General features: G+C 43.6%; 1 protein-coding gene across 4 annotated transcripts; it reads left to right on the forward strand.

Moving 5' to 3' along the window:
• The first annotated feature begins 13,180 nt into the window (after positions 1 to 13,180).
• Positions 13,181 to 22,442, forward strand: LOC140771000 (disease resistance protein RPM1-like). Of its 4 annotated transcripts, XM_073112358.1 has the most exons (3): positions 13,338 to 13,419; positions 19,229 to 22,086; positions 22,166 to 22,442. In XM_073112358.1, exons 2-3 carry the CDS (start codon positions 19,270 to 19,272, stop codon positions 22,169 to 22,171), a joined length of 2,823 nt encoding a protein of 940 aa, XP_072968459.1. In that variant the 5' UTR covers positions 13,338 to 13,419; positions 19,229 to 19,269; the 3' UTR covers positions 22,172 to 22,442. The 4 variants fall into 4 exon arrangements, with proteins under 4 accessions (XP_072968474.1, XP_072968466.1, XP_072968459.1 ...); XM_073112373.1 differs by lacking the exon at positions 22,166 to 22,442 and having other exon boundaries at positions 13,181 to 13,419; positions 14,104 to 19,272; XM_073112365.1 differs by lacking the exon at positions 22,166 to 22,442 and having other exon boundaries at positions 13,181 to 13,419; positions 14,108 to 19,272.
• Positions 22,443 to 25,894: the final 3,452 nt, after the last annotated feature.

The raw sequence follows: 25,894 nt of genomic DNA on the forward strand, positions 1-25,894 counted from the left end.
ACATTTTTATGTCGACTACCGAGCACTAAACGCTATCATCGTCAAGGACCGGTATCCCATTCTAGTCATAGAAGAGTTGCTGGATGAGCTTGTAGGGGTGATCATATTCAGCAAGCTTGACTTGAGGGCTAGGTATTATTAAATTAGAGTTCACTCGGCGGATGTGCATAAAACTGCATTTCGGACTTCGGACGGGCATTATGAGTTCCGGGTGATGCCTTTTGGTCTCACCAATGCTCGAGCTACTTATTATGGCCTCATGAATGATATTTTTTGGCCTTTACTGTGAAGGTATGTCTTGGTATTCTTTGATGATATTTTGGTGTACAATAGGACTGAAATGGAGCATTGGCGGCATTTGAAGGATGTGCTGAATTTGTTGAAGCAAAACCAACTGAAGATTAAGAAGTCTAAATGCCAATGGGGAGTTCTACAAGTGGAGTATTTAGGCCACATCATCACAATGGAAGGAGTGGCGGCGGATCCTCAAATGGTGGCATGCATGACCGCTTGCCTGATCCCTACTTCCACCATAGGATTGCGGGGATTCTTGGAGCTAATCAGGTATTATCGCCCCGCTTCATCGTTGAGTATGGCAAGATCGCTGCTCCTCTCACTTCTTTGCTGAGGAAGGACTCTTTTAAATGAACGGATGAAGCTACGATAACCTTTGAAAAACTAAAAATAATAATGACAACGACGCCCTTTCTAGCTCTACCGGACTTCACTAAAGAGTTTGTTGTGGAATGTGATGTGTCGGGAGTTGACATATGAGCTGTACTAATGTAAGGAGGATGCCCCCATAGCCTTTCTTAGCAAGACTTTATCACAAAAATCCTAGCAATTATCGACCTACAAGAGAGAGATGTTGGCAATTTCGCATGCGGTGATAAAGTGGAGGCCTTATTTAATCGGTAGGCGATTCATTTTCCGAACCAATTAAAGAAGCCTTCCATACTTTATGGGACAGTGTATTCACACTCCAACATAGCAGAGATGGGTCACAAAATTGCTAGGGTATGATTATGAAATTTAATACAAGAAAGGAACAGAAAATAGAGCGGCAAATACACTATCGCGCCACCCTGATACTGTTGAGCTCGCAGCCTATTCTTCTCCCACTTTTTCTTTTCTTGACAAGCTAAGGTATGCATGTACATATGACCCAAGTATTATGAGATTGTTACAGGAGGTATTGGATGATCCGGGGTGCCATCCAGATTTGGAGAACCAAGGCGGTTTGCTGCTAGACCGCGGGTGCATTCAGGTACCCGCAAATGATGGATTGTGGCAGAAATTGTTGGAGCACTGATACGAACCTCCCTTTTGGCTATGGCTCTGATACCAGCTTGATACGATCTCTCCTTGGGTTTAAGACTCTGATACTAGTTTGATACGATCTTGCACGGAATTTTGAGATTAGATCCCGAAATATTCCGCCGTTGGATCGATGTGAAATTTTGATATGTTGTAGGTACAGAAAAGAGCTTTCCAACAGATCAAGTTTCAGGTGAATCGGAGTTGGGAATCTCGAGATATCGTTCGTTTAGTGGACGAACGTCAAGATACTCTCTATTTTTGGATCCGTGGATGGAGGCACAAGATCCTAGGTAATTGTGGATTGTGGAGGGCCGGTGTTAATGGGGTGGCACCGGTGGAAAAGTGATGGTGGAAGGGTTATGGATGATGGAAAGGTTAGGGATAGTGCTGGATAAATTGGAAGAAGGGGGAGAAGAGGGCCACTCCTAAGGGACTAGGGTGATTGGCCTGTCGAGGGAGATTAGAAGCGGCGTCGCCGGGGAGATTGAGGGAACGGGAGCGAAGAAGACGAAGGAGGCAAGGCAAACTCAATTCTCAATAATCAATAATAATTTTGGTTGCCCTACACATCCTTTTATAGGCTAACCAACAACTCAAACTAACCCTAAAACACAATTTTCGCCGATCGCATTCGAACTCGCCCGACCGCGTTCGAACGCACCGAATTGGCTGTTCTGGACTTGCGAATGCGATACAGGCGTTCGAACGCAAGTGTGAACGCGCCTGTCGGTTTTTGCGAACGCGATACAGGCGTTCACAGCGCGTTCGAACGCGACTTACAGAAAACTTATTTTAATGAAAAATAAACACTAAAATATGAAACTAAAATACTCCTAAAGTGAATCCATGCTCGAGACGACGTCGGTGAAGTCCGAATCGTATCAAGCACTTTCACCAAACTCCAAAAGCTGGTTATGAGGGTGTCTTGAGGATTTATAGGACGATATCACAAAGCTGCACGTGGCTAGGACTGAGGCGAGATGTGAGAAGTTTTGTTCTGTGGATTTCATCGAGGATCTTCCACCGGTATGTAGTTATTCTGCTATCTTTGTAGTAGTTGACAGATTGAGCAAGTATGCGCACTTTTCAGTATTATCACATCTGTTTTCAGCCAAGTCAGTGGCTGAAATTTTTGTTACAGATGTTGCTCGGTTTCATGGCATGCGACGCACGATTATTTGAGATCGTGATCGTGTATTTATGAGTGACTTTTGGATTGAACTTCAGTTCAGTCTACTATGCATAGACGGACGGCCAAACTGAGGTGGTCAATCGAGACATTGAGAAGTAATTAAGGTGCTTTGTTGGAGAGATGCTAAGATGATGGTTGAAGTTCTTACCATGGGCGGAGTGGTCCTACAACACCGCCTACTGTAGCAGCATTGGCATGACTCCATTTGAGGTGGTGTATGGATGCACGGCTCCAACATTGCGCGCATATGATCCAATGGCATCAGCAGATCGGACGTAGGTGGACTTAGCCTTGATGGATAGAGACACCACATTATGGAGGTTGCATTCTCATCTTAAACTTGCTCAAAACCGCATGAATCAAGTTTATGATTATAGCCATAGAGAGCAAGAGTTTGACATCGATAGTTGGATGTTTGTGAGGGTACAACTGTATCGACAGGTGACCTTACGTTCGATACAAAACCAAAAGTTAGCACATCGCTACTTTGGTCCGTTTCGGGTGTTGAAGCGTATTGGTCCGGTTGCATATCGTTTGGAGCAGCCGGAGAGATCGAGAGTGCATCATGTTTTTCATGTTTCATTGTTGAGAGAGCGTATTGATGATCATGAGATTGTTGGATCAGTTCTACCAGAGCCATCGGAGGAGACAAACATTGTTGAGCCAGTTCATGTACTTGCTAGGCGTCGACAACAACATGGTACCAGATTAGTGATGGAGATTCTAGTTGAGTGGCTTGGCAAGCTATTTGATGAGGCGACATGGGAGTTGGAGATTGACATTTTAGAGTGTTTCCCCGACTTTTCACTTTGAGGGCAAGGTGGGAGAAGCGTGGTGGGCTGATATACTTAGTTAGGATCTTTTCTTATTGCATTAGGTGTTTATTTTTATTAAAATAAAATTTAGGTAGGTCACATTCGAATGTAGGAGGGATCGCGTTCGAATGCCCCTACGAACGCTTGTATCAGGTTCGCAAATACAGAGAACGTATATTGTGCATTCGAACATAGTCGAAAGAGTTCGAACGCTCGTGTTCGAACGCCTGCATCGCGTTCGCACTAAATGTCTTTTGGTGCGTTCGAATGTGATCGGGCGCATTCGAACACGATCGACAGGAAAGTTCTAGAATTAGGGTTTCATATTGTTTTAGGACTTATTTGCTAGCCCCTATATATATGTTTTAGGACTTGTTCGAATTTGCAAATGGCGTAAATATGAAAGTTGTAGATCAGGAAGTTTTGGATCTAATCCACTTGGTTTCGTAACTTTTTGACTACCGAATAATATTTGATGAATATTTTCCCACGGTTGAGCGGACTGATTCCTATAACACATCAAGATCTTGAAGGAATCATTGTGTATCATATCTCTGGTTCGAGAATCTACCATACCACCTCCATATTCCACCTAGGATCTTCTGCCTCCATCCACGGATCTAAAATCACATTCTGATCTGCATCTTGCAGATTAGATTCCTCGATGTTCACCCACTTATCCGAAGATATCTCCGAATCCCACCATCTGAATCATCCAAAATTAGATTCGTTGAAAAGCTCTTCTCTAGAGCTACGACCTAACAAAATTTCACCTTGATTTGACAGTTATATCTTCAGGAATCTCCTTCGAAAGTTCAATGCAAGGTCCTGCACAGATTTGATAACGAGATAGATCAAACATAATCCAGGGGAGATCGTATCAGGCTGGTGGCTCATGGTGATTTGGTCTAACTAGGGGTTGCATAAGGTGTTCCTCTTCATGCATCCTCGTTATATTTGGTGTTGGAAAGAGTGGTTCAGTGGCTGTAGGTGGCATCTCTTCATCTGGAACAGCAGGTGGCGCGCTAGGGAGAAGTGTTCTTGAGGCAATCACATCAGCCAACAACTCCATCATGCGTTCTTGCGATACCCTAGCAGCTTCTCTCTCCGCCATTGCAACTGCCCTATCTACACTCATCTCCTCCATTATCCACAGCAACAGCACCTCGGTTGTGACCTGCTGCATGGAAATCAGGTCCAGACCAGTGGTTGTCAATTTTGGCCTGCTAGGATTGGCCGAAGAAGATCCTGATTGATGAGGGTTGTCGGTAGCAACTTCTGGATCGGTAGGGGTAGATTTGTTTGCTAACCTTTGAGACCTTGTGTACGCCATTAATGGAGGTTCAAGCTTGGTCCAAGAATCAACGTGTTCTAATACCACTATAGGGAATAGACCAGGTATGTAGGGCTGATCTAGGGATGTGGATGGAGGTGCGGAAGGCCGGTGAATGAGGTGGAGAACAGCCAAGGGTTTGGATGGAAGTGGATCGGTGGATTAGGGCATAGAGAAGGTGGCTAGGTTAGAAGGGAAAGATAGAAAGGAAGGTGGGTCTGATACGATTCGGACTTCACCGACGTCGTCTCGAGCATGGATTCACTTTAGGAGTGTTTTGGTTTCATGTTTTAGTGTTTATTTTCCATTAAAATAAGTTTTCTGTATGTCGCGTTCAAACGCGGGTGGTGTGAGTTCGAACGCGGTTTGTGAACAGGGTTGTGAACGTGGGTGAAGATAGTGTAATGTGCGTTCGAACGCGCTGTGAACGCCTGCATCGCGTTCGCAGATACCGACAGGCGCGTTCGATCTTGCGTTCGAACGCCTGCATCGCATTCGCAAGTCCAGAGGAGCCAATTCGGTGCGTTCGAACGCGGTCGGGCGAGTTCGAACGCGGTCGGCGAAAATTGTGTTGTAGGGTTAAATTGAGTTGTTGGTTATCCTATAAAAGGATGTGTAGGGCAACCAAAATTTATTATTGATTATTGAGAATTGAGTTTGCCTTGCCTCCTTCGTCTTCTTCGCTCCCGTTCCCTCAATCCACAGCGACGCCGCTTCTAATATCCCTCGACTAGCCAATCACTCTAGTCCCTTAGTAGTTGCCCTCTCCTCCCCCTTCTTCCAATCTATCCAACACTTGCCCTAACCTTTTCATCATCCATAACCCTTCCATCACCACTTTTCCACCGGTGCCACCCCATTAACACTGGCCCTCCACCATCCACCATTACCTAGGATCTCGTGCCTCCATCCACGGATCCAAAAATAGAGCATCCTGACGTTCGTCCACTAAACGAACAATATCTCGAGATCCCCAACTCCGATTCGCCTGAAATTTGATTTGTTGGAAAGATCTTTTCCGGGCCTACTACATATCAAAATTTCACATCGATCTGACGGCGGAATATTTCGGGATCTTATTTCAAAGTTCCATGCAAGATCCGATAGCGCTGGATAAATTGGAAGAAGGGGGAGAAGAGGGCCACTCCTAAGGGACTAGGGTGATTGGCCTGTCGAGAGAGATTAGAAGCGGCGTCGTCGGGGAGATTGAGGGAACGGGAGCGAAGAAGACGAAGGAGGCAAGGCAAACTCAATTCTCAATATTCAATAATAATCTTGGTTGCCCTACGCATCCTTTTATAGGCTAACCAACAACTCAAACTAACCCTAAAACACAATTTTCGCCGATCGCGTTCGAACTCGCCCGACCGCGTTCGAACGCACCGAATTGGCTGTTCTGTATTTGCGAACGCGATACAGGCGTTCGAACGCAAGTGCGAACGCGCCTGTCGGTTTTTGCAAACGCGATACAGGCATTCACAGCGCGTTCGAACGCGACTTACAGAAAACCTATTTTAATGAAAAATAAATACTAAAACATGAAACTAAAACTCTCCTGAAGTGAATCCATGCTCGAGACGACGTCGGTGAAGTCCGAATCGTATCAATCCACCACGCTTCTGCAACCTTGTCCTCAAGGTTTGAAATTTGGGAAGCGATCCATGATGTCAGCCTCTAACTCCCATGTAGACTCGTCAGTAGGTTTGCCCAGCCACTCAATCAGCACTTCAGTCTGTAATCTGGATCCTTGGCGTCTTCTCCTACGACTTAGGACTCGAACCGGCTCAGTGGAGCCATCTTCCTCCATTGGTTCTGGTAAGGCCGAACCCACTACATGGTTTGGCCCGATCTAGGCATTCAATGCCGAGACATGGAAGACGGGATGTATCCTGGTTCCTTCAGGTAGGTCCAATCGGTAAGCTACTGGACCTATTCGTTGTAGCACTCGGTACGGACCATAGTACTTGTATCCCAACTTTTGATTCAAAATTGGCCTCAATGTGGATTGCCGGTACGGTTGAGCTCGAACGAACACCAATTGATCCACCTCAAATTCTCGCTCACGTCGGCCTTTGTCATGCGTTTGCTTCATGCGGTTTTGTGCTGTGGCTAGGTGAGTCTTGAGCCGTCTCAATGTTTCGTCTCGATCAGCAAGCTTCAAGTCAAGCTCGGTCCTATCCGTCGCTGCGAGTCTATCGTAGGCTCGCAAGACAGGGGGAGTGCGCCCGTAAACCGCCTCAAATGGGGTCATGCCAATGCTTGAGTGATGAGCGGTATTGTCTGACCACTCAGCCCATGGGAGAAATTTGACCCAGTCCTTTGGTCGATCCGCCACAAAGCATCGCAAGTATTACTCTAGTCCACGATTCACCACCTCGGTATGGCCATCCGTCTCGGGGTGATAAGCTGAACTAAGATTTATTTAAGTCCCTTGCAATCTGAAGAACTCGAACCAAAACTCACTTATGAAGATGCGATCCCGGTCTGACACGATCGTCCTAGGCATCCCATGCAAGCGTGCCACTTCCCGAACAAAAATTTCAGCAACCCTTTTCGCTGAAAACGGGTGAGACAGTGCTATGAAATGAGCATACTTGCTCAGTATATTCACCACAACAAACACCACCGATTGTCCTCGAACCTCCGGCAGCCCCTCAATGAAGTCCATGGAGATATCCTCCCAAATACGCTCTGGTATGGTAGTGGTTGCAGTAGCCCGCTAGGCTTGAGTGCCTCCGATTTGACTCGTTGGCAGATTTGACATTCACGCACATACTTCTTCACGTCCGTCTTCATCCCAGTCCAAGCACAGTTTTGGGCCAGCCGCTTGTAAGTACGTAATACCCCTTCATGACCTGCTATAGGAGTATCATGGAAGTGTGCCATCAATAGCCTCCGTAGCTCTTCATTTCGGGGTACCTTGATTCGCCCGTGCTCTAGTACTAACCCATTGCGCTCCTCGTGCTCGGGGTTGCTTGAGGGGTTCTCTCTCAACTCCTCCATGAGTCGGACCAGATTATTATCCTCTGCACTGGCTCTCCGTAGATCTGAGAAGAAAGGAAAAGTGGGTGCCGAGAAAGAAGCGAGCCCCCTTTCTTTTGGAAGTTCAAGCAGCGATTTACTTCCATCCAACAGTACTCTCTGATCATTTCTCCAAAAGGTCAATGTGAGGCTTGTAAAATCAAAGGTCACGGGCCCCAAGCTCCGAAGCCATTGGGTCCCCTAAACAATATCGGCACCTTGCAAGGCCAATGGACAAAGGTCCAATGTGAAAGTTTGGCCTTACACCTTCAATTCTGCACCTCCACAAATAGAATCTGCTCGCAAGGTGGTGCCATCACCAATAGTCACATCGAAGCCTTCCGTGGGCTCCGACTCGAGTCCAATCTTCCTAAGGAGCCTCTTGTCAATGAAGTTGTGGGTGGACCCGGTGTCAATCAAGATTCTCACTGTGGTCTTCTTGACTACACCGTTCACCCGCAATGTCTTTGGTGCCGCCGTCCCCGAATAGGCGTGGAGGGAAATTTCAGCTATCATGTCCTCCACGTTTTGCTCCTCAACTTCTTCTCCTCGATGTCCAGCCACATCTGCACTTTCAGCGGCAAGCTCATCCTCCGCTTCCTCCAATCCATCGATGAGCATCATCGATCCCATCGGTTTAGCGCAACGATGCCCTGATACAAACTTCTCATCACAACGGAAGCATAGGCCCTTGGCTCTTCTTTCTTCTACTTGGGCAGGTGTGAGTGCTCGCCCCGGACCTCTAGGTGCGTACTTCACATCTTGGGATGGCTTCAAGGGTGCTCGAGGAGGTACCAATGCAGCAGCAAATCTTGGTACTCCGCTAGTATTTCCTGCCGCTATGTTTGGTAGAGCTTGATTGCGGCTTCCTTAGCTTGTCCAACTCTGCTTCAAGTGTATCTTCATGGCCCTATGCTTGTCTTCCATAAGCACCGCATCTTGGAAGGCCTCCTTTAAATTTCTAGGCCTTAAAGCCCTCACATCGGCTTGTATGTCACCCCGCAGCCCGGACATGAAGGTGCTGCGAAGTTGCTGATCCGTCCATGGTGGATGACATCGGCTACTAATCCTCTCAAATTCTTCTTGGTATGACCCAACCGTGGTCCTCTGTACCGTCTTTGAGAGGAGAGCATCAAAGTCTTCATAGCCCGATGCTCCAAATCGTCGTGTGATATCGGCGCAAAATTCAGCCCAAGTTTCAATGGCCTCAATGACATTGGCTGATCGAAACCAATGAAGCGCCGCATCCTCAAGGTGGAAGCTTGCAACCGTCACCTTGTATTCTTCCGCCGTACCTTGGTATGCAAAGAATTGCTCCGCCCTATACAACCAATCGATTGGATCGCCACCTTTGAACTTGGGGAATTCGAGACGACTTGTCCAGGAATGCCATTGTCTCGATCCGGATCATGTCCCAATCCTTGTCTAACCGGGGGAGGATGCACCATGAAGGGTTGATGATCCCTCCTTCGGTTTAGATCAACTCGCCGTGGTTTCGGATCGTATTGGCCCGCCCACGGATCTTGATCTCCCATGTGGTCTCCATGGTGGTTCGCTCGTCGGATGGGTTCACCTGCAACTGGACCTGGTGTAACCATCCTTGCTTGCCTCTGCCCATAGGGTGGCGGTAGCAGCGGCTCTTGTGGTTGCAAAGGCTGAACCGGTGGGGTTTGGTTCAAGGGGGTGGACTCGCGTCGTGGGGTCGATGGAGCCTTCCCGTTCAACATTGCTTCCATTGATGCCCGTAGACCCTGCATCATCTCCATCATCATCTGGTTGTGGATGGCCATCTGCTCTGAAATAGACCCCAACATGGCTTGAACGCTAGGCTCTTCCGTATTCCGATTAGATCGAACGGTTCCGCGGTTGGAAGTCCCCGCAACCGTTTCTCCCTCCTCTATGGGAAGAAACTCTTCTTCATCATCAAGCCGTGCAGCCATGGATCTGGTGGTCGTCATAGGAAGCGCTTGTCCGAGGAATGGTGGCTCTGATACCAGCTTGTTACGATCTCTCCTTTGGGGTTAAGGCTCTGATACCAGATTGATACGATCTTTCCTCGGCTAAGGCTCTGATACCAGCTTGATTTGATCTTGCACGGAACTTTGAGATAAGATCCCGAAATATCCCGCTGTTGGATCGCTGTGAAATTTCGATATGTTGTAGGCCCGGAAAAGAGCTTTCCAACAGATCTAGTTTCAGGCGAATCGGAGTTGGGGATCTCGAGATATCGTTCGTTTAGTGGACGAACGTCAGGATACTCTGTTTTTGGATTCCGTGGATGGAGGCACGAAATCCTAGGTAATGGTGGATTGTGGAGGGCCGGTGTTAATGGGGTGGCACCGGTGGAAAAGTGATAGTCGAAGGGTTATGGATGATGGAAAGGTTAGGGATAGCGCTGGATAAATTGGAAGAAGGGGGAGAAGAGGGCCACTCCTAAGGGACTAGGGTGATTGGCCTATCGAGGGAGATTAGAAGCGGCGTCGCCGGGGAGATTGAGGGAACGGGGGCGAAGAAGACGAAGGAGTAGGGGTGAAAACGGATCGGATACGGATCGGATAGTGCTCAACCCATATCCGGATCCGTATTTTTAGTTCGGATACGGATTCGGATACGGATATTAGACGGATAGCAAAATTAAAAACCATATCCTAACTAAACGGATACGGATAATTTTCGGATAAAATATCGGATCTTAAACGGATATTGATTAAATTTAAAATAATTATAATATTTTATTTAAATATAATTAACACAAAATTATTAAGAGTTTTTATAAGAAATTATTTTTTTGTATGTCAAATATATAAAATTAGAGAAATTAATCTCTATAAATAATATATAACGTATTATTAATAATAATATTAATACTTACTATTTAAATAAGCAAATAAAAAAATTGTAAATCATTTAAAAAAATATGCGGATAAACGGATATCCGATATCCGTATCCGAATCCAAAAATTATATCCGACCCGTATCCGAATCCATATCCGAATTTTTTTCAAAAATTCTATCCGTATCCGTATCCGAATCCGAATCGGATAGAAATTTTTTATCCGAATCCGATCCGAGTCGGGTCGGATAGCAGGTCGGGTCGGAGTTAATCCGACCCGTTTTCACCGCTACGAAGGAGGCAATGCAAACTCAATTCTCAATATTCAATAATAATCTTGGTTGCCCTACACATCCTTTTATAGGCTAACCAACAACTCAAACTAACCCTAAAACACAATTTTTGCCGATCGCGTTCGAACTCGCCCGACCGCGTTCGAACGCACCGAATTGGCTGTTCTGTATTTGCGAACGCGATATAGGCGTTCGAACGCAAGTGCGAACGTGCCTGTCGGTTTTTGCGAACGCTATACAGGCGTTCACAGCGCGTTCGAACGCGACTTACAGAAAACCTATTTTAATGAAAAATAAATACTAAAACATGAAACTAAAACTCTCCTAAAGTGAATCCATGCTCGAGACGACGTCGGTGAAGTCCGAATCGTATCACAACCATTTGTGTTTGAACACACTTGTTAGAAACTATCTTATTTCCCTAAACAACTAGTAAGCAATTAACAAGACTTCAAGGTCTAAAAATGAAATACAATGCATAATTAAGCAAAAACTGAAAATTAAGATAACTAGGGCCTCCAATGAACTATCATAGTATAAGTTCTAGAGGTTCTATACTTTAATTTAATGGAATAAAACGAAGTCTTAGTCAATTTGGCTTCCACACATATTTCACATTTATTATTCAAATCAATATAGAAATTATGCAACATGTTAAGATTAATTAATCTACGCAATGTGCCACAATTAACATGTCCTAATCTACCATGCGAAATTTTACAAGACAAGCAAGTAAGAAGAAGAATATTCATCTTTATTTATTCTTAGAGTCACAGTTATTACATTCATCTTAAAGAGGTCATTAGCCCCTTCCTACATACATGCTATGTTTTATAAGTATAAAGTGATCAGACTTAAAAACCAGCTTAAAACCTTTCTTACTCAACAATGATCCCGGAGTCAGATTCTTTCGAATGTCGAGCACATGCATCATATCATTGAGAGTAAGTTCTTTTTCCCAATGAGAGTAAGTTCTTTTTCCTGAAGCCAATTTTAACATGACCTTCTCTATTCCTTCCACCTTGGAAGTCGCTGAATTGCCCATCGACTATGTGTTCTTCCACTATAGAGTTGCTTTTGCTTTGTGAGATTTTGTGAGACACCGCCTTGTGAGTTGGGACTTATGGGATAATGGTTTCTAACTGCATGAAGGAGAGGGTCTGCTGGAGAAGTCTAAAGCTTAACTAAGAGCATTGACCATGGTGATCCTTTAGCGATTATAGAAATTCAAAAATGCCCTTTGTTTTAGAAGGATAGGGAGAACTAGTAAAAGGGTGTGGAGCTGGGTGTTAAGGATAACTAACAAATACTTCAAGAACTTTTATGTCGGCCATATAGAACCCAACTCCTCTAACCACCTCATCCGTTGGGAACCACCACCATGGGATAGGTTAGGGTAAAAATGAATGGTTCTTTTGTGAACCCTGAGCTTGAAGGAGTGGGCTTTGTGGTTTGACATGCTAATAGGTCTTTTCTTGTAGGGGTTTGTTGTGGTTTGTACAGCTTGATCATTATCTCTAAGGCGGTGGAGATGAAGGAGGCTCTTCATTGTCTTTCTAATAAATATGTTGCAATGTGTGGATCAGATCAAATTCTTTGCTACTGGTAATATGGTTAATGGCGCTACTAAAACGTCTTGGATGTTGACTCCTTTATTGGCGATATTAATTTTTTAACTTAGAAATTTTATAATTATAAAGTTAAACATATCTCTAGGAAAGCTAATCAGGCTATTGATTGGCTTATTAATGGAAATGAACCTTGGGTATGGGTATACGTGGGATGGCGATTTTCTAACTGAGGTGCTTTAGTTTTTGGTCTTCGACTCTAACAGCATGTCTTGCAATCGTAGTGGCTAATTTATAATCTATTTGTTCTTAAAATAAAAGATTTACCCTATGCTAACCCTAGTTTCTTTTTTTATTTGTTTGAAGAAAAAAGAGTATGTTGGCCCTTGTACTTATAGCAACAGTCATTTTTTACTGTTTGTAAAGGTAATAAGTGATTATATATTAAATTATATATGTTCGCCTCCAAACTAGCCATTTTTTACTGTTTAAAGGGCTAGTTTGAAAAGAATCCTGTTACAACCCAAATTAATTTGAAAGAACAAAACAAAAAAATATTAAGTACATTAATGGTAAAATTTGAAAGACTTTAGGACTTTAGTTTAAAGCAATCAGTATGGAATAATCTAAAGATATACTATTTAGTAATTCTTGAAAGCATGCATGGAAAGGATAAGAACAAAAACTAACAGGCTGGGATGTGTTTTAGGTTGTCATCACCTACGAATTATTAAGAGAAATGACAAAAGAAAACAGCTAGTCAAGCAAAATAGACAAGTCTACTCACTTTCTTGGGCTGCCAACTACTAAGAATTATTGCCGATCGCGGACATTAATATATAATATTACAAGAAGGTTGCTAGTCCTTTTCATCAAAGAAAAAAAAGAAAGAAAGAAAGGAGATTACCATCAATATAATTCTGCCAGCAACTTCCATTATAAATACATCACTCACTCACAAGCTCCTTGCGCTGGTTCTTCTAAGCCCTCCTAAATATAAGAAACAGAAGGAGAGACTACGTAAGTGATTCCGTTGGCCAAGAGGTACCCCTCATACACTTCCATCATTTATGCATGCAAAGATGAGCAGAATGATAGATAATATGAGGAAATTAATTTTATGTATCATAAGTGTGATATAATCTTTTACCAAATTAGCAAGTATTCTGAAAACATTGCTTATGATCTTCTTCTCTATGAAATAATTGATCTTTTTCCTGTTCCTTTTGCATGTTTGCTTTACTTGGATATTGTGTTAGTTTTTCTCTCACCATCAAGTAGCAAAGATTAATTCCTAAAGGAAGTATAACTACACTACTAACTGTCTGAACCTTATAGAATATTTTGTTTTTCTGTCACAATCTTCTTCGTTCCCCTCTTGATATATTTGGCGGACATGTATGTGTGTGTTTCTTTTTCTTCTTCTTGTCGTGCTCACTATTAAGAGTAATTCTCTTTTCTTATTGAAAGCTGAAGCAGATGGATTGGTTACTATGTAAAACCTTTAAATCTTTTTGTAGATACTATATACAGCTACGTTTGGAATGAGCAGATCGAGTCTAATAAGTTAAATCCTCATTTCCCTTCTTTCCCATGCATAGACCCTCTTTAAATCTATTATTTTTAGGCCCACTGATGTTTCCTTCAACAAGTTATAGTACTCTAGCACATAATATATCACTGACTATTTTGAAATACTGATACGATTCGGACTTCACCGACATGGAGGAAGATGGCTCCACTGAGCCGGTTCGAGTCCTAAGTCGTAGGAGAAGACGCCAAGGATCCAGATTAGAGACTGAAGTGCTGATTGAGTGGCTGGGCAAACCTACTGACGAGTCTACATGGGAGCTAGAGACAGACATCATGGATCGCTTCCCAAATTTCAAACCTTGAGGACAAGGTTGCGGAAGCGTGGTGGATTGATACGATTCGGACTTCACCGACATCGTCTCGAGTTTGGATTTACCTTAGGATAAGATTGAGTTTTAGGATAAGATTGAGTTTTAGGATAAGATTGTGTTTTAGGATAAGATTGAGTTGTTGGTTAGCCTATAAAAGTATGTGTAGGGCAACCAAAATTATTATTGATTATTGAGAATTGAGTTTGCCTTGCCTCCTTCATCTTCTTCGCTCCCGTTCCCTCAATCTCCCCGGCGACGCCGCTTCTAATCTCCCTCGACAGGCCAATCACCCTAGTCCCTTAGGAGTGGCCCTCTTCTCCCCCTTCTTCCAATTTATCCATCGCTATCTCTAACCTTTCCATCATCCATAACCCTTCCACCATCACTTTTACACCGGTGCCACCCCATCAACACCGGCCCTCCACAATCCACCATTACCTAGGATTTCGTGCCTTCATCCACGGAATCCAAAACAGAGTATCCTGACGTTCGTCCACTAAACGAACGATATTTCGAGATCCCCATCTCCGATTCGCCTGAAACTAGATCCGTTGGAAAGCTCTTTTCCGGGCCTACAACATATCAAAATTTCACAGCGATCCAACGGCGGGATATTTCGGGATCTGATCTCAAAGTTCCGTGCAAGATCGTATTAATCTTGAATCAGAGCCTATAGCCGAGGAAGGATCGTAACAAGCTGGTATCAGAGCCAGGTTCCTCGGACAAGCGCTTCCAATGACGATCACTCGATCTAATAGGAATACGGAAGAACCTAGCTTTCTATCCATGTTGGGGTCTATTTCCAAACAGATTGCCATCAACAAGCAAATAATGATGGAGATGATGCAGGAAATACGGGCATGGACGAAACCTTTTTCAACAAGCAAGGCAATCACAAGACAGCATTGGGAACCCTCCACAACATACCCAACATCCTCCACGGTCTCCCCGTTCATCACAAAAATAGGGGAAAGTTCGGCTATCCGGCAAGATCGAGATTCTACACCTCGACCCATGGTCAGCCGCAACGAACTGCCACCGGCTACAATGAGATCCTCAACCATTGTAGCAGCCCTCGGAACCTCCACATCTTCCCATGCACCGGAGACCTCGTCGACAAACCGCGAAGTGCTGGCTACCCCACACCTGGTCGCTGGATATCCCTCATCAGGAATCCTCATCAGTGGTGAAGGAGATGATCCGAAATCGCGAATTTCGACACTTGGGCCGCCTTTCACTAGCTCCCTTTGCAACCATAGTGAGTCGGCAACTAAGAAGAAATCGCATATGGCCTCCAGCGATCTTCTACCATTCTCCTCGGTCAATCGACAGTCGACCACGACAGCTTCATCACCAGCGATGACGTTGCAGCTCCCTGCCAAGCTACCACTCAAAGGAGAAGGCCACGATCTTCCACCCATGGCAGCTGAAAGTGCAGATGTGGCTGGACATCGAGGAGAAGAAGTTGAGGAGCAACATCACGCGGAGGACACGATGGCCAAAATCTCCCTCCACGCCTATTCGGGGACAGCTGCACCAAAGACATTGCGGGTGAACGGAGTAGTCAAGAAGACCACAGTAAGAATCTTGATTGACACTGGGTCCACCCACAACTTCATTGACAAGAGGCTCCCTAGGAAGATTGGGCTCGAGTCGGAACCCACGGAGGGGTTCGATGTGACTATTGGTGATGGCACCACCTTGCGAGCAGATTCTATTTGTGGAGGTGCAGAATTGAAGGTGCAAGGCCAAACTTTCACATTGGATCTTTATCCATTGGCCTTGCAAGGTGCCGATATTGTTTTAGGGACCCAATGGCTTCGGAGCTTGGGGCCCGTGACCTTTGATTTTATAAGCCTCACATTGACCTTTTGGAGAGATGATCAGAGAGTGTTGTTGGATGGAAGTAAACCGCTGCTTGAACTTTCAAAAGAAAGGGAGCTCGCTTCTTTCTCGGCACCCACTTTTCCTTTCTTTTCAGATCTACGGAGAGCCAGTGCAGAGGATAGTGATCTGGTCCGACTCATGGAGGAGTTGAGAGAGAACCCCTCAAGCAACCCCGAGCACGAGGAGCGCAATGGGTTAGTACTAGAGCACGGGCGAATCAAGGTACCCCGAAACGAAGAGCTACGGAGGCTATTGATGGCACACTTCCATGATACTCCTATAGCAGGTCATGAAGGGGTATTACGTACTTACAAGCGGCTGGCCCAAAACTGTACTTGGACTGGGATGAAGACGGACGTGAAGAAGTATGTGCGTGAATGTCAAATCTGCCAACGAGCCAAATCGGAGGCACTCAAGCCTAGCGGGCTACTGCAACCACTACCGATACCAGAGCGTATTTGGGAGGATATCTCCATGGACTTCATCGAGGGGCTGCCGGAAGTTCGAGGACAATCGGTGGTGTTTGTTGTGGTGGATAGACTGAGCAAGTATGCACATTTCATAACATTGTCTCACCCGTTTTCAGCAAAAAGGGTTGCTGAAATTTTTGTTCGGGAAGTGGCACGCTTGCATGGGATGCCTAGGACGATCGTGTCAGACCGGGATCGCATCTTCATAAGTGAGTTTTGGTCCGAGTTCTTCAGATTGCAAGGGACTCAAATCAATCTTAGTTCAGCTTATCACCCCGAGACGGATGGCCAAACCGAGGTGGTGAATCGTGGACTAGAGCAATACTTGCGATGCTTTGTGGCGGATCGACCAAAGGATTGGGTCAAATTTCTTCCCTGGGCTGAGTGGTCATACAATACCGCTCATCACTCAAGCATTGGCATGACCCCATTTGAGGCGGTTTATGGGCGCACTCCCCCTGTCTTGCGTGCCTACGATAGACTCGCGGCGACGGATAGGACTGAGCTTGACTTGGAGCTTGCTGATCGAGATGAAACATTGAGACGGCTCAAGACTCACCTAGCCACAGCACAAAACCGCATGAAGCAAACGCATGACAAAGGCAGACGTGAGCGAGAATTTGAGGTGGATCAATTGGTGTTCGTTCGAGCTCAACCGTATCGACAATCCACATTGAGACCCATTTTGAACCAAAAGTTGGGATACAAGTACTATGGTCCGTACCGAGTGCTACAACGAATCGGTCCAGTAGCTTACCGATTGGACCTACCTGAAGGAACCAGGATACATCCCGTCTTCCATGTCTCGGCATTGAAGGCCCAGATCGGGCCTAACCATGTAGTGGGTTCGACCTTACCCGAACCAATGGAGGAAGATGGCTCCACTGAGCCGGTTCGAGTCCTAAGTCGTAGGAGAAGACGCCAAGGATCCAGATTAGAGACTGAAGTGCTGATTGAGTGGCTGGGCAAACCTACTGACGAGTCTACATGGGAGCTAGAGACAGACATCATGGATCGCTTCCCAAATTTCAAACCTTGAGGACAAGGTTGCGGAAGCGTGGTGGATTGATACGATTCGGACTTCACCGACATCGTCTCGAGTTTGGATTTACCTTAGGATAAGATTGAGTTTTAGGATAAGATTGAGTTTTAGGATAAGATTGAGTTTTAGGATAAGATTGTGTTTTAGGATAAGATTGAGTTGTTGGTTAGCCTATAAAAGTATGTGTAGGGCAACCAAAATTATTATTGATTATTGAGAATTGAGTTTGCCTTGCCTCCTTCATCTTCTTCGCTCCCGTTCCCTCAATCTCCCCGGCGACGCCGCTTCTAATCTCCCTCGACAGGCCAATCACCCTAGTCCCTTAGGAGTGGCCCTCTTCTCCCCCTTCTTCCAATTTATCCATCGCTATCTCTAACCTTTCCATCATCCATAACCCTTCCACCATCACTTTTACACCGGTGCCACCCCATCAACACCGGCCCTCCACAATCCACCATTACCTAGGATTTCGTGCCTTCATCCACGGAATCCAAAACAGAGTATCCTGACGTTCGTCCACTAAACGAACGATATTTCGAGATCCCCATCTCCGATTCGCCTGAAACTAGATCCGTTGGAAAGCTCTTTTCCGGGCCTACAACATATCAAAATTTCACAGCGATCCAACGGCGGGATATTTCGGGATCTGATCTCAAAGTTCCGTGCAAGATCGTATTAATCTTGAATCAGAGCCTATAGCCGAGGAAGGATCGTAACAAATACAGAGTTTTGTTCTTGTTCAGATAACTAGCAGAAAAATTTCTCATATCATGAACCTGAAGATTGTTCAAAATATTTTAATATAAAAAAGGTAGTTTAATTTCCCCAAAAGTAGTTAAACTAGAAGCAGTTTTGCTTAAAATTGAAGGTGCAGCAGGAAAAACAGAGAGAAAAGAGAATGGTAAAGCAAGAAAATAGGTTCAAAACCTGTGTCCAATTTTAGTGTATAAAATAGCCTAGAAGTGAGGGAGTGCATTTAGAGTAAAAAAAATATAAAAACCACACAACTCTATAAGGATAAATTTTAAAGTAGTTATATAAGTTATATTTAGAGTAAAAAATATAAAAACCACACATCTCTTTGAGCTATTGATTGTTCAGCTTCTTGGTATAGGTTGATAGGAACCACCGAAAAATTAGTGATAATCTTTAAAATTATGTTCAATTCAGCCACCTTAGGTGGGGCAGACCCATCTATATGTTAGGTCAGTCTTTAAGGCAGTTTGAGCCTAGGGGTCCACTTAGTTGGCCAGTGGAGTGCCTAGGGTAATGCTGGGCTCTAGGTGCCAAGTAATTTAGGAGTCATACCAAAGTAATTCATTTTGCTCTTCTATCTTTCTAGAGGGACTTCCTTCTCATAAAATATGAATCAAGTTTCGTTCTGCAGAATATCCTATATTTTATTTATTGTAATAGAGTGTGTATTTTGAGAATTAATATAGCAAAAAACATGGGGTTAGTTAGCTAGAGAGGGAGAGTTTTAAGTCCCCTCACTTGGTGGTTAGTTTCGGTCAACAATTTGCATTCAAGATTTTACTACCTCTTTGCAGGTGGCAATCTCGAAAATTTTCATCGAGCAGTAAAGCAAAAGATGGCAGAAGCTCTAGTCTCTCAAATTCTTTATAAATTAGGCTCTATTGTGGCAACAAATACAGTACAAGCATTAAGTTCACAGTTAGGGAAGGAAATATCGCTTTTGATCCAAGTTGAAAGTCAAATAAAACAGATCAAAAGTCAGCTTAATATAATACACCCATTCTTACGTCAAGCACAGACACGGGAAGGCTATGATGAACCACGACAAGCTTGGTTGCAAGAAGTACAAGAGTTGGCATTTGAAATTGAGGACATAATCGATGAGTATACTTTCCTAGTTAGTGGTTATCAAAGTGGATTTCGAGGTTTTCTTAAGAACACATTTCACAAATCAAAGAACATCAATTCTTGGCATAAAGTTGCCACTCAGATAAAAGAAATCCAAGATCATCTCCATAATCTTTCAAGCATGAAAGATATGCTTAGTCTTGAATGGCCAAAAGAATGTGACACTTCTTATTCAGCTGAAGGACCACATGATTTCAATCTCTCTTCCTATGCAATGGATTACAATGAGCTCGTAGGTATTCAAGAAGAAAGAGAAAAGATAATGCAGCATTTAACAACCGAAGAAAAGCAAACTTCCATAATTTCAGTGTGGGGTATGGGAGGATCGGGGAAAACTACTCTTGTTCGTAATATTTATGAAAGCAAAATTATACAGGAACATTTTGATTATCGTTTCTGGGTTTCTATCTCTCAAAAGTACCAACTTGAGGATATATTAAGAGGGATGGTTAAAAATGTCTTCACTAGTAATGAAAACCCCGTAAGCATTCAAAGCATGAGCTGTACAGATCTAAAAGAGCTACTTCAGAGAAATTTGCAAGACAAAAGGTACTTGATTGTTTTAGATGATGTTTGGAGTAGAGATGTCTGGATCAAATTTTCTACTATTTTTAGTGAGAACAACTCTAGAGGCAGAGTGGTAATAACAACACGATTGAAAGATGTAGCCGAATTAGCAACAGAAAACTATGATCTTGAGTTAAAAAACCTACATGAGTCAGAAGCATGGGATCTATTTTGTAGATGGGCTTTTAGAAACATGGAGGATAAAAAATGTCCAGAGGATCTTGAACAATGGGGAAGAAAGATTGTAGACAAGTGTCATGGTTTGCCACTAGCAATTGTGGTTGTAGGCAATTTGTTGTCATTCAGAAGGATGAAGGTAGCAGAATGGGAAAGATTCTATAATGAAATTAATTGGGAGTTACATAATAACTTAGACAGCCAAAATTTGAGCTCGGTAATGAGAGTTTTGAATCTAAGCTATAATCACTTGCCAAGTCATTTGAAGAATTGTTTCTTATTTTGTAGCATCTTTCCAGAGGATTATTTAATTCGTAGAAAGATGCTAATTAAGCTGTGGGTTGCAGAAGGTTTGGTTGCATCAAAGAGTAGTAGTACCAAGACAGTAGAAGAAATTGCAGAGGGGTATCTTAGTGAACTCATTGATCGATGCTTGTTACAAGTTGTGGAAAGAAATGACTTTGGAAGGGTCAAGTCTTGTCAAATGCACGACCTTGTGCGGGAATTAGCCATATCGATTTCTGTAAAAGAAAATTTTTGCACAGCATATGACAAATCACAGATGAGAATGGTAAACAATAATGCTCGTCGTGTGGCATCAGATGAGTATAACGACAGTATTCAGTCGAGTATCAAATTTTCACACCTTCGCTCTTTTTATTTGTTCGATACTGCCAATTTTTTACCAACCTCGCTATCATGGGTTTCACAGAGTGTAAGATATCTCAGAGTATTAGATATACAGAATGCCCCAATCACAAGCCTACCAGATGATATTTTCAATCTATTCAACTTATGCTACTTGGGTTTGAGGAATACAAATGTTAAGCAGTTATCCAACTCTTTAGGCAAATTGCATAAACTCCAAACTCTCGACCTATACAAAACTGCAATAAAAAAGTTGCCTAGTACAATAGTAGAATTAAAGGAGTTGCGGCACTTGTTTGCAGAGAAGAAATTGGATAAAAATGTTAGAAAATTTCATTCTCTCACTGGTGTGGAAGCTCCAAAGGGACTATGGCATTTGACAGACTTGCAAACTCTACAAGGCATTGAAGCAACCATGGGCTTCGTGCAAAAAATAGGAAACTTGACTCAACTAAGAAGTTTTCGAATTAGAAGTGTCAAAAAGATTCACTGCTACGAGCTATTTAAATCCATTAGTAAGATGCAATTCCTCTCTAACTTAGATGTGTTCGCAAGTGACGAGAATGAGTATATCAATTTAGAAGCATTGAGCTCCCTACCTCATCATCTTCAAAAGCTATGTTTGATAGGCAGATTGCAAGAAGGGGTGTTGGCTTCCCCTGTATTTCAATCCCTTCGAGTCAACCTTAAATGGCTAAACCTAGCGTGGTGCAAGCTCGAGAAAGATCCACTTGGAGATATCTCTTGTATATCCAGCCTAACACGTCTTAGTCTTGAAAGGGCATATGAAGGAAAAGAGTTGATCTTTCAGCCAGGGTGGTTTCCTAATCTGAAAAGACTTTTTTTAAGAGATATGCCATGGCTCGAGTTCATATCGTTTGAGAAATCCATGCAGAGCCTTGGGGAGTTAGAATTGGTGGGCCTAGCACAGTTGAAGGAGATCCCACAAGGAATGAATTCACTTGTATTTCTCCAGCAACTTTATCTACGGGATATGCACCCAGAATTCATTCGGAACATCCAAGTTGCAGATGGGAAAAATAAAACTAAACACATTCCTGTCATTAATTATATTTATGAAAATGCAGAAGGTCATTGGTGTATTGTCAATCTTGCCCAAGCCACTGAAAAGGTAATTTAGAAATTACATTTGAATCTTCTTTTTTTTCACATGAATATTTACTATAACTTCTTTAAATTTTTGGTTCCAGATCTAAGGTAATTTTCTCAGATATTGCATATCTTATCACCAATAATTCACAAATCCTGGAGTTTTAGGAGCAGCTGATGAGTTAACACAGTATCAATCAGAGCATGAGCTGATTCTCTTATTGTTGTAATATATAAGTGAGATACTATTAGTTTGTCTTTAGAAAAGATTAAGCTTTTCTGTATACCTTTGGAGGTAATCATGTTTGAATAATATATCACTATTTGTGTATTTGCTTCAAATTTAAATAAAATACATATCGTTGGTTTTAAACGTGAGATTAAAATTTGGCTCCACATATTTAATTATAAATTTATTTCTTCTTTGGGATTTCGAACACTTCGTTCCCTTCATCTATATCCCTAAATCACATCCACAATCCACCTTCATCTCCTTACCTATCTATAACCCTAACATCCACTCCACCCGTCACCACCACCATCACCCATGTTATTTCGTGTTTTCGTCCCTGCTACAATTAGAATTTGCAAAGGGCGTAAATATAAAAGTTATAGATCAGGAAGTTACGAATCTAACCCTATTGATTTCGTAATTATCTGAATATGGAGAATATCTGACAAATATTTTCCCACTATTGCGCGGACTGATTCCTGTAATACATTCAGATCTTGAAGGAATAGTTGCATAGCTTATCTTTGGTTCCAAATCTTATCAAGTGGTATCAGAACTTATCACAAAATCAATATGATTAATAAATATTGGTTTCTATCCTCCTTTATCCTCTCTCTAGTCTCTCTACCCTAATCTCTCCTCCTCTTCACCAACTAGCCACCTCTACCGTTGGCAATGTCTCTTCTAACTTCTAATCTCCCTCATCAATCGAGTCCTCCCTTTTTCTTGGGATCTCGACCACTTCTTCCCATTTGTCCTTATCCCTTAACTACATCAACCATCCACCCTCATCTCCATTATCATCCATAACCCTAACAACCACTCCACTCGTCACTACCACCTTCATCCCCACTCTATCGTGTTTTCTTTTTGGTTGCATTTCAAATCTATGAAGGGCATAAGTATAAAAAATGTAGATCAGTAAGTTACGGATTGATCCAACTTGGTTTCATAATTTTCTGATTATAAGAGAATATTAGGTGAATAATTTTCCTCGGTGGGACCACACCGATCGAATACCCCATAGATCTAGGTACGACATGTTAATGTCAATGATCCTCTTTTACCTATTTCTACGCATCATCCCCCACCTCCAATACACAACCCAAGGCCGGCGGTGGTGGAACCCGAGAGGCGTGCTGCATTGGTGCGCTTTGTTGATGAAGAGGATTGGCATAGAGAATGAAGTTGGTCCCTTCGGAGATGTGCTCGAGGATTCAACGAAGGATATCAACAAGCACAAAGGTTCAGACCTGAACCAAGGATCTTTCGCGAGCCCGATAATGCTATCCAGGGAAGAGCCACACATTTAGACTTTCCGAAATTCCAAGGCGGTGATCCGACAGATTGGGCGTTTTAAGTGGAGCAATTCTTTAATTTTCAAGGGACAACAGAGGACGCAAAGGTACAGATGGCAAGCTTTCACCTTCCAGGAATGGCATTGCATTGGTATCGATCGGCTATTCATGGTGGAGGATTTACCGATTGGGCTGACTTTTATAGGAGGATTACATGCAGATTTGGGACAGTGGCGTATGAAGATTTTGCTGCCACATTAAGCAAGATAATTCAGATGACAACTATATTGGAGTACCAAGCAGAATTTAAAAGACTTAGTAGTCGTTGCGAGCCACCTTAGCCCGAACCGACATTGATGAGCACATTTATCTCACGGCTACGGGAGGAGATCCAAGCGGATGTTCGTGCTCTCTGTCCTACCACTCTTGTGGAGGCCTTTGAGAAGGTCGTGAGGATGGAGCAAAAGCACAAGGCTCTCAAGATGGCAGCAAAAGCAAGTTGGGGCAACTGAGATGGGCGGTTCACGCCTAGAATGTTGACTGGAAGTTCTGCGAGTGCAAAGACAACGATTGCTAGTACTAGAGCACGACCACCCTTGAGACTCTCTTCCAAGGTTAGAAGAGGCACAAGATCCCCCGTTTGAACTCTCACACCTGCCTAGGTAGACAAGCAAAGAGCGAAGGGCCTTTGCTTTCGATGCGATGAACATTGCACCCCTGGTCATCGGTGTTCCAAACCGATTGGGAGTGTGATGCTCATGGACGGTCTCGAGGGGGACGATGAAGTTGTTGGTGATGGAGAGTACCCAGAGGAGGTCCATGAGGAGGCTGTGGAGGAGGGCGTAGAGGAAGATATCCAAGCTGAAATATTGATGTATGCATATTTGGATACTTCCACGCTGAGGACATTGCAGGTCGATGGACTCGTTAGAAAATATTGTGTGCACATCCTCATTAATTCCAGGAGTACACACAACTTTCTAGATGAGAGGTTAGTGAGAAAGTTGGGCTAGGACGCTGAACCGACCATAGGGTTTGACGTTGCTATTGGAGACGGCACGAAGCTTCGAGCGGAGAGCTTGTGTCACCAGGTCGGTATACTAGTGCAAGGACACAACATCATTGTGGACTTGTATCCATTGGCACTGAGAGGACAGGACATTATGCTAGGCACTCAGCAGTTGTAGAGTTTGGGATCCATCACATTTGATATCCACAGCATGTGGATGAGATTTACACAAGGAAACAAAGAGGTGCGCGGCTTGAAGGCGTTCAGTCCCCGCCGATTCCAGCGATGCAGCCGATGGTGGGGCTGCCTTGTGCGAGTGATTTGGCCTATCTTCTTTAGTTAGGACCAACAGGAGATGAGCCTCTAATGAGTCTAGGTACTACAATTGATTTGTCTAATTTATTAGATAAATTTGCTGGACTGTTTGAGGAACTAAAGGAGTTGCCGTCAAGGCGAACAACAGACCATCGCATAGAGATTGTGCACAGGGCTGCGCCGGCGAACGAGAGACCATATCAGTATCCACATGTGCAAAAAGGAGTTATCTCCAAGATGATAGCTGAGATGTTAGAGCAAGGCCTCATCCAACCAAGTCCTAGCTCTTACTCATTGTCCATGCTATTGGTGCGGAAGGACAAGACATGACATTTTTGTGTCGACTACCGAACACTAAACGCTATCATCGTCAAGGACCGATATCCCATTCTGGTCATAGAGGAGTTGCTGGATAAGCTTGTAGGGGTGATCATATTCAGCAAGCTTGACTTGAGGGCTGGGTATTAAATTAGAGTTCACCCAGCGGATGTGCATAAAACTGCATTTCGGACTTTGGACGGGCATTATGAGTTCCGGGTGATGCCTTTTGGTCTCACCAATGCTCCAGCTACTTTTTAAGGCCTCATGAATGATATTTTTTGGCCTCTACTGTGAAGGTATGTCTTGGTATTCTTTGATGACATTTTGGTGTACAGGAGGACTAAAATGAAGCATTGGTGGCTTTTGAAGGATTTGCTGAATTTATTGAAGCAAAACCAGCTGAAGATTAAGAAGTCCAAGTGACAATGGGAAGTTCCACAAGTAGAGTATTTAGGCCACATCATCACAACGTAAGGAGTGGCAGCAAATCCTCAAAAGGTGGCATGCATGACCGCTTAGCCGATCCCTACTTCCACCATAGGATTGTAGGGATTCTTGGAGCTGATCAAGTATTATCGCCGCTTCATCGCTGAATATGGCAAGATCGCTGCTCCTCTCACTTCTTTGCTAAGGAAGGACTCTTCTAAATGAACGG

This window comes from Typha angustifolia, chromosome 2 (genome assembly GCF_048772165.1).
Source record: "Typha angustifolia cultivar Huaian chromosome 2, ASM4877216v1, whole genome shotgun sequence".
NCBI lineage: Eukaryota > Viridiplantae > Streptophyta > Magnoliopsida > Poales > Typhaceae > Typha > Typha angustifolia.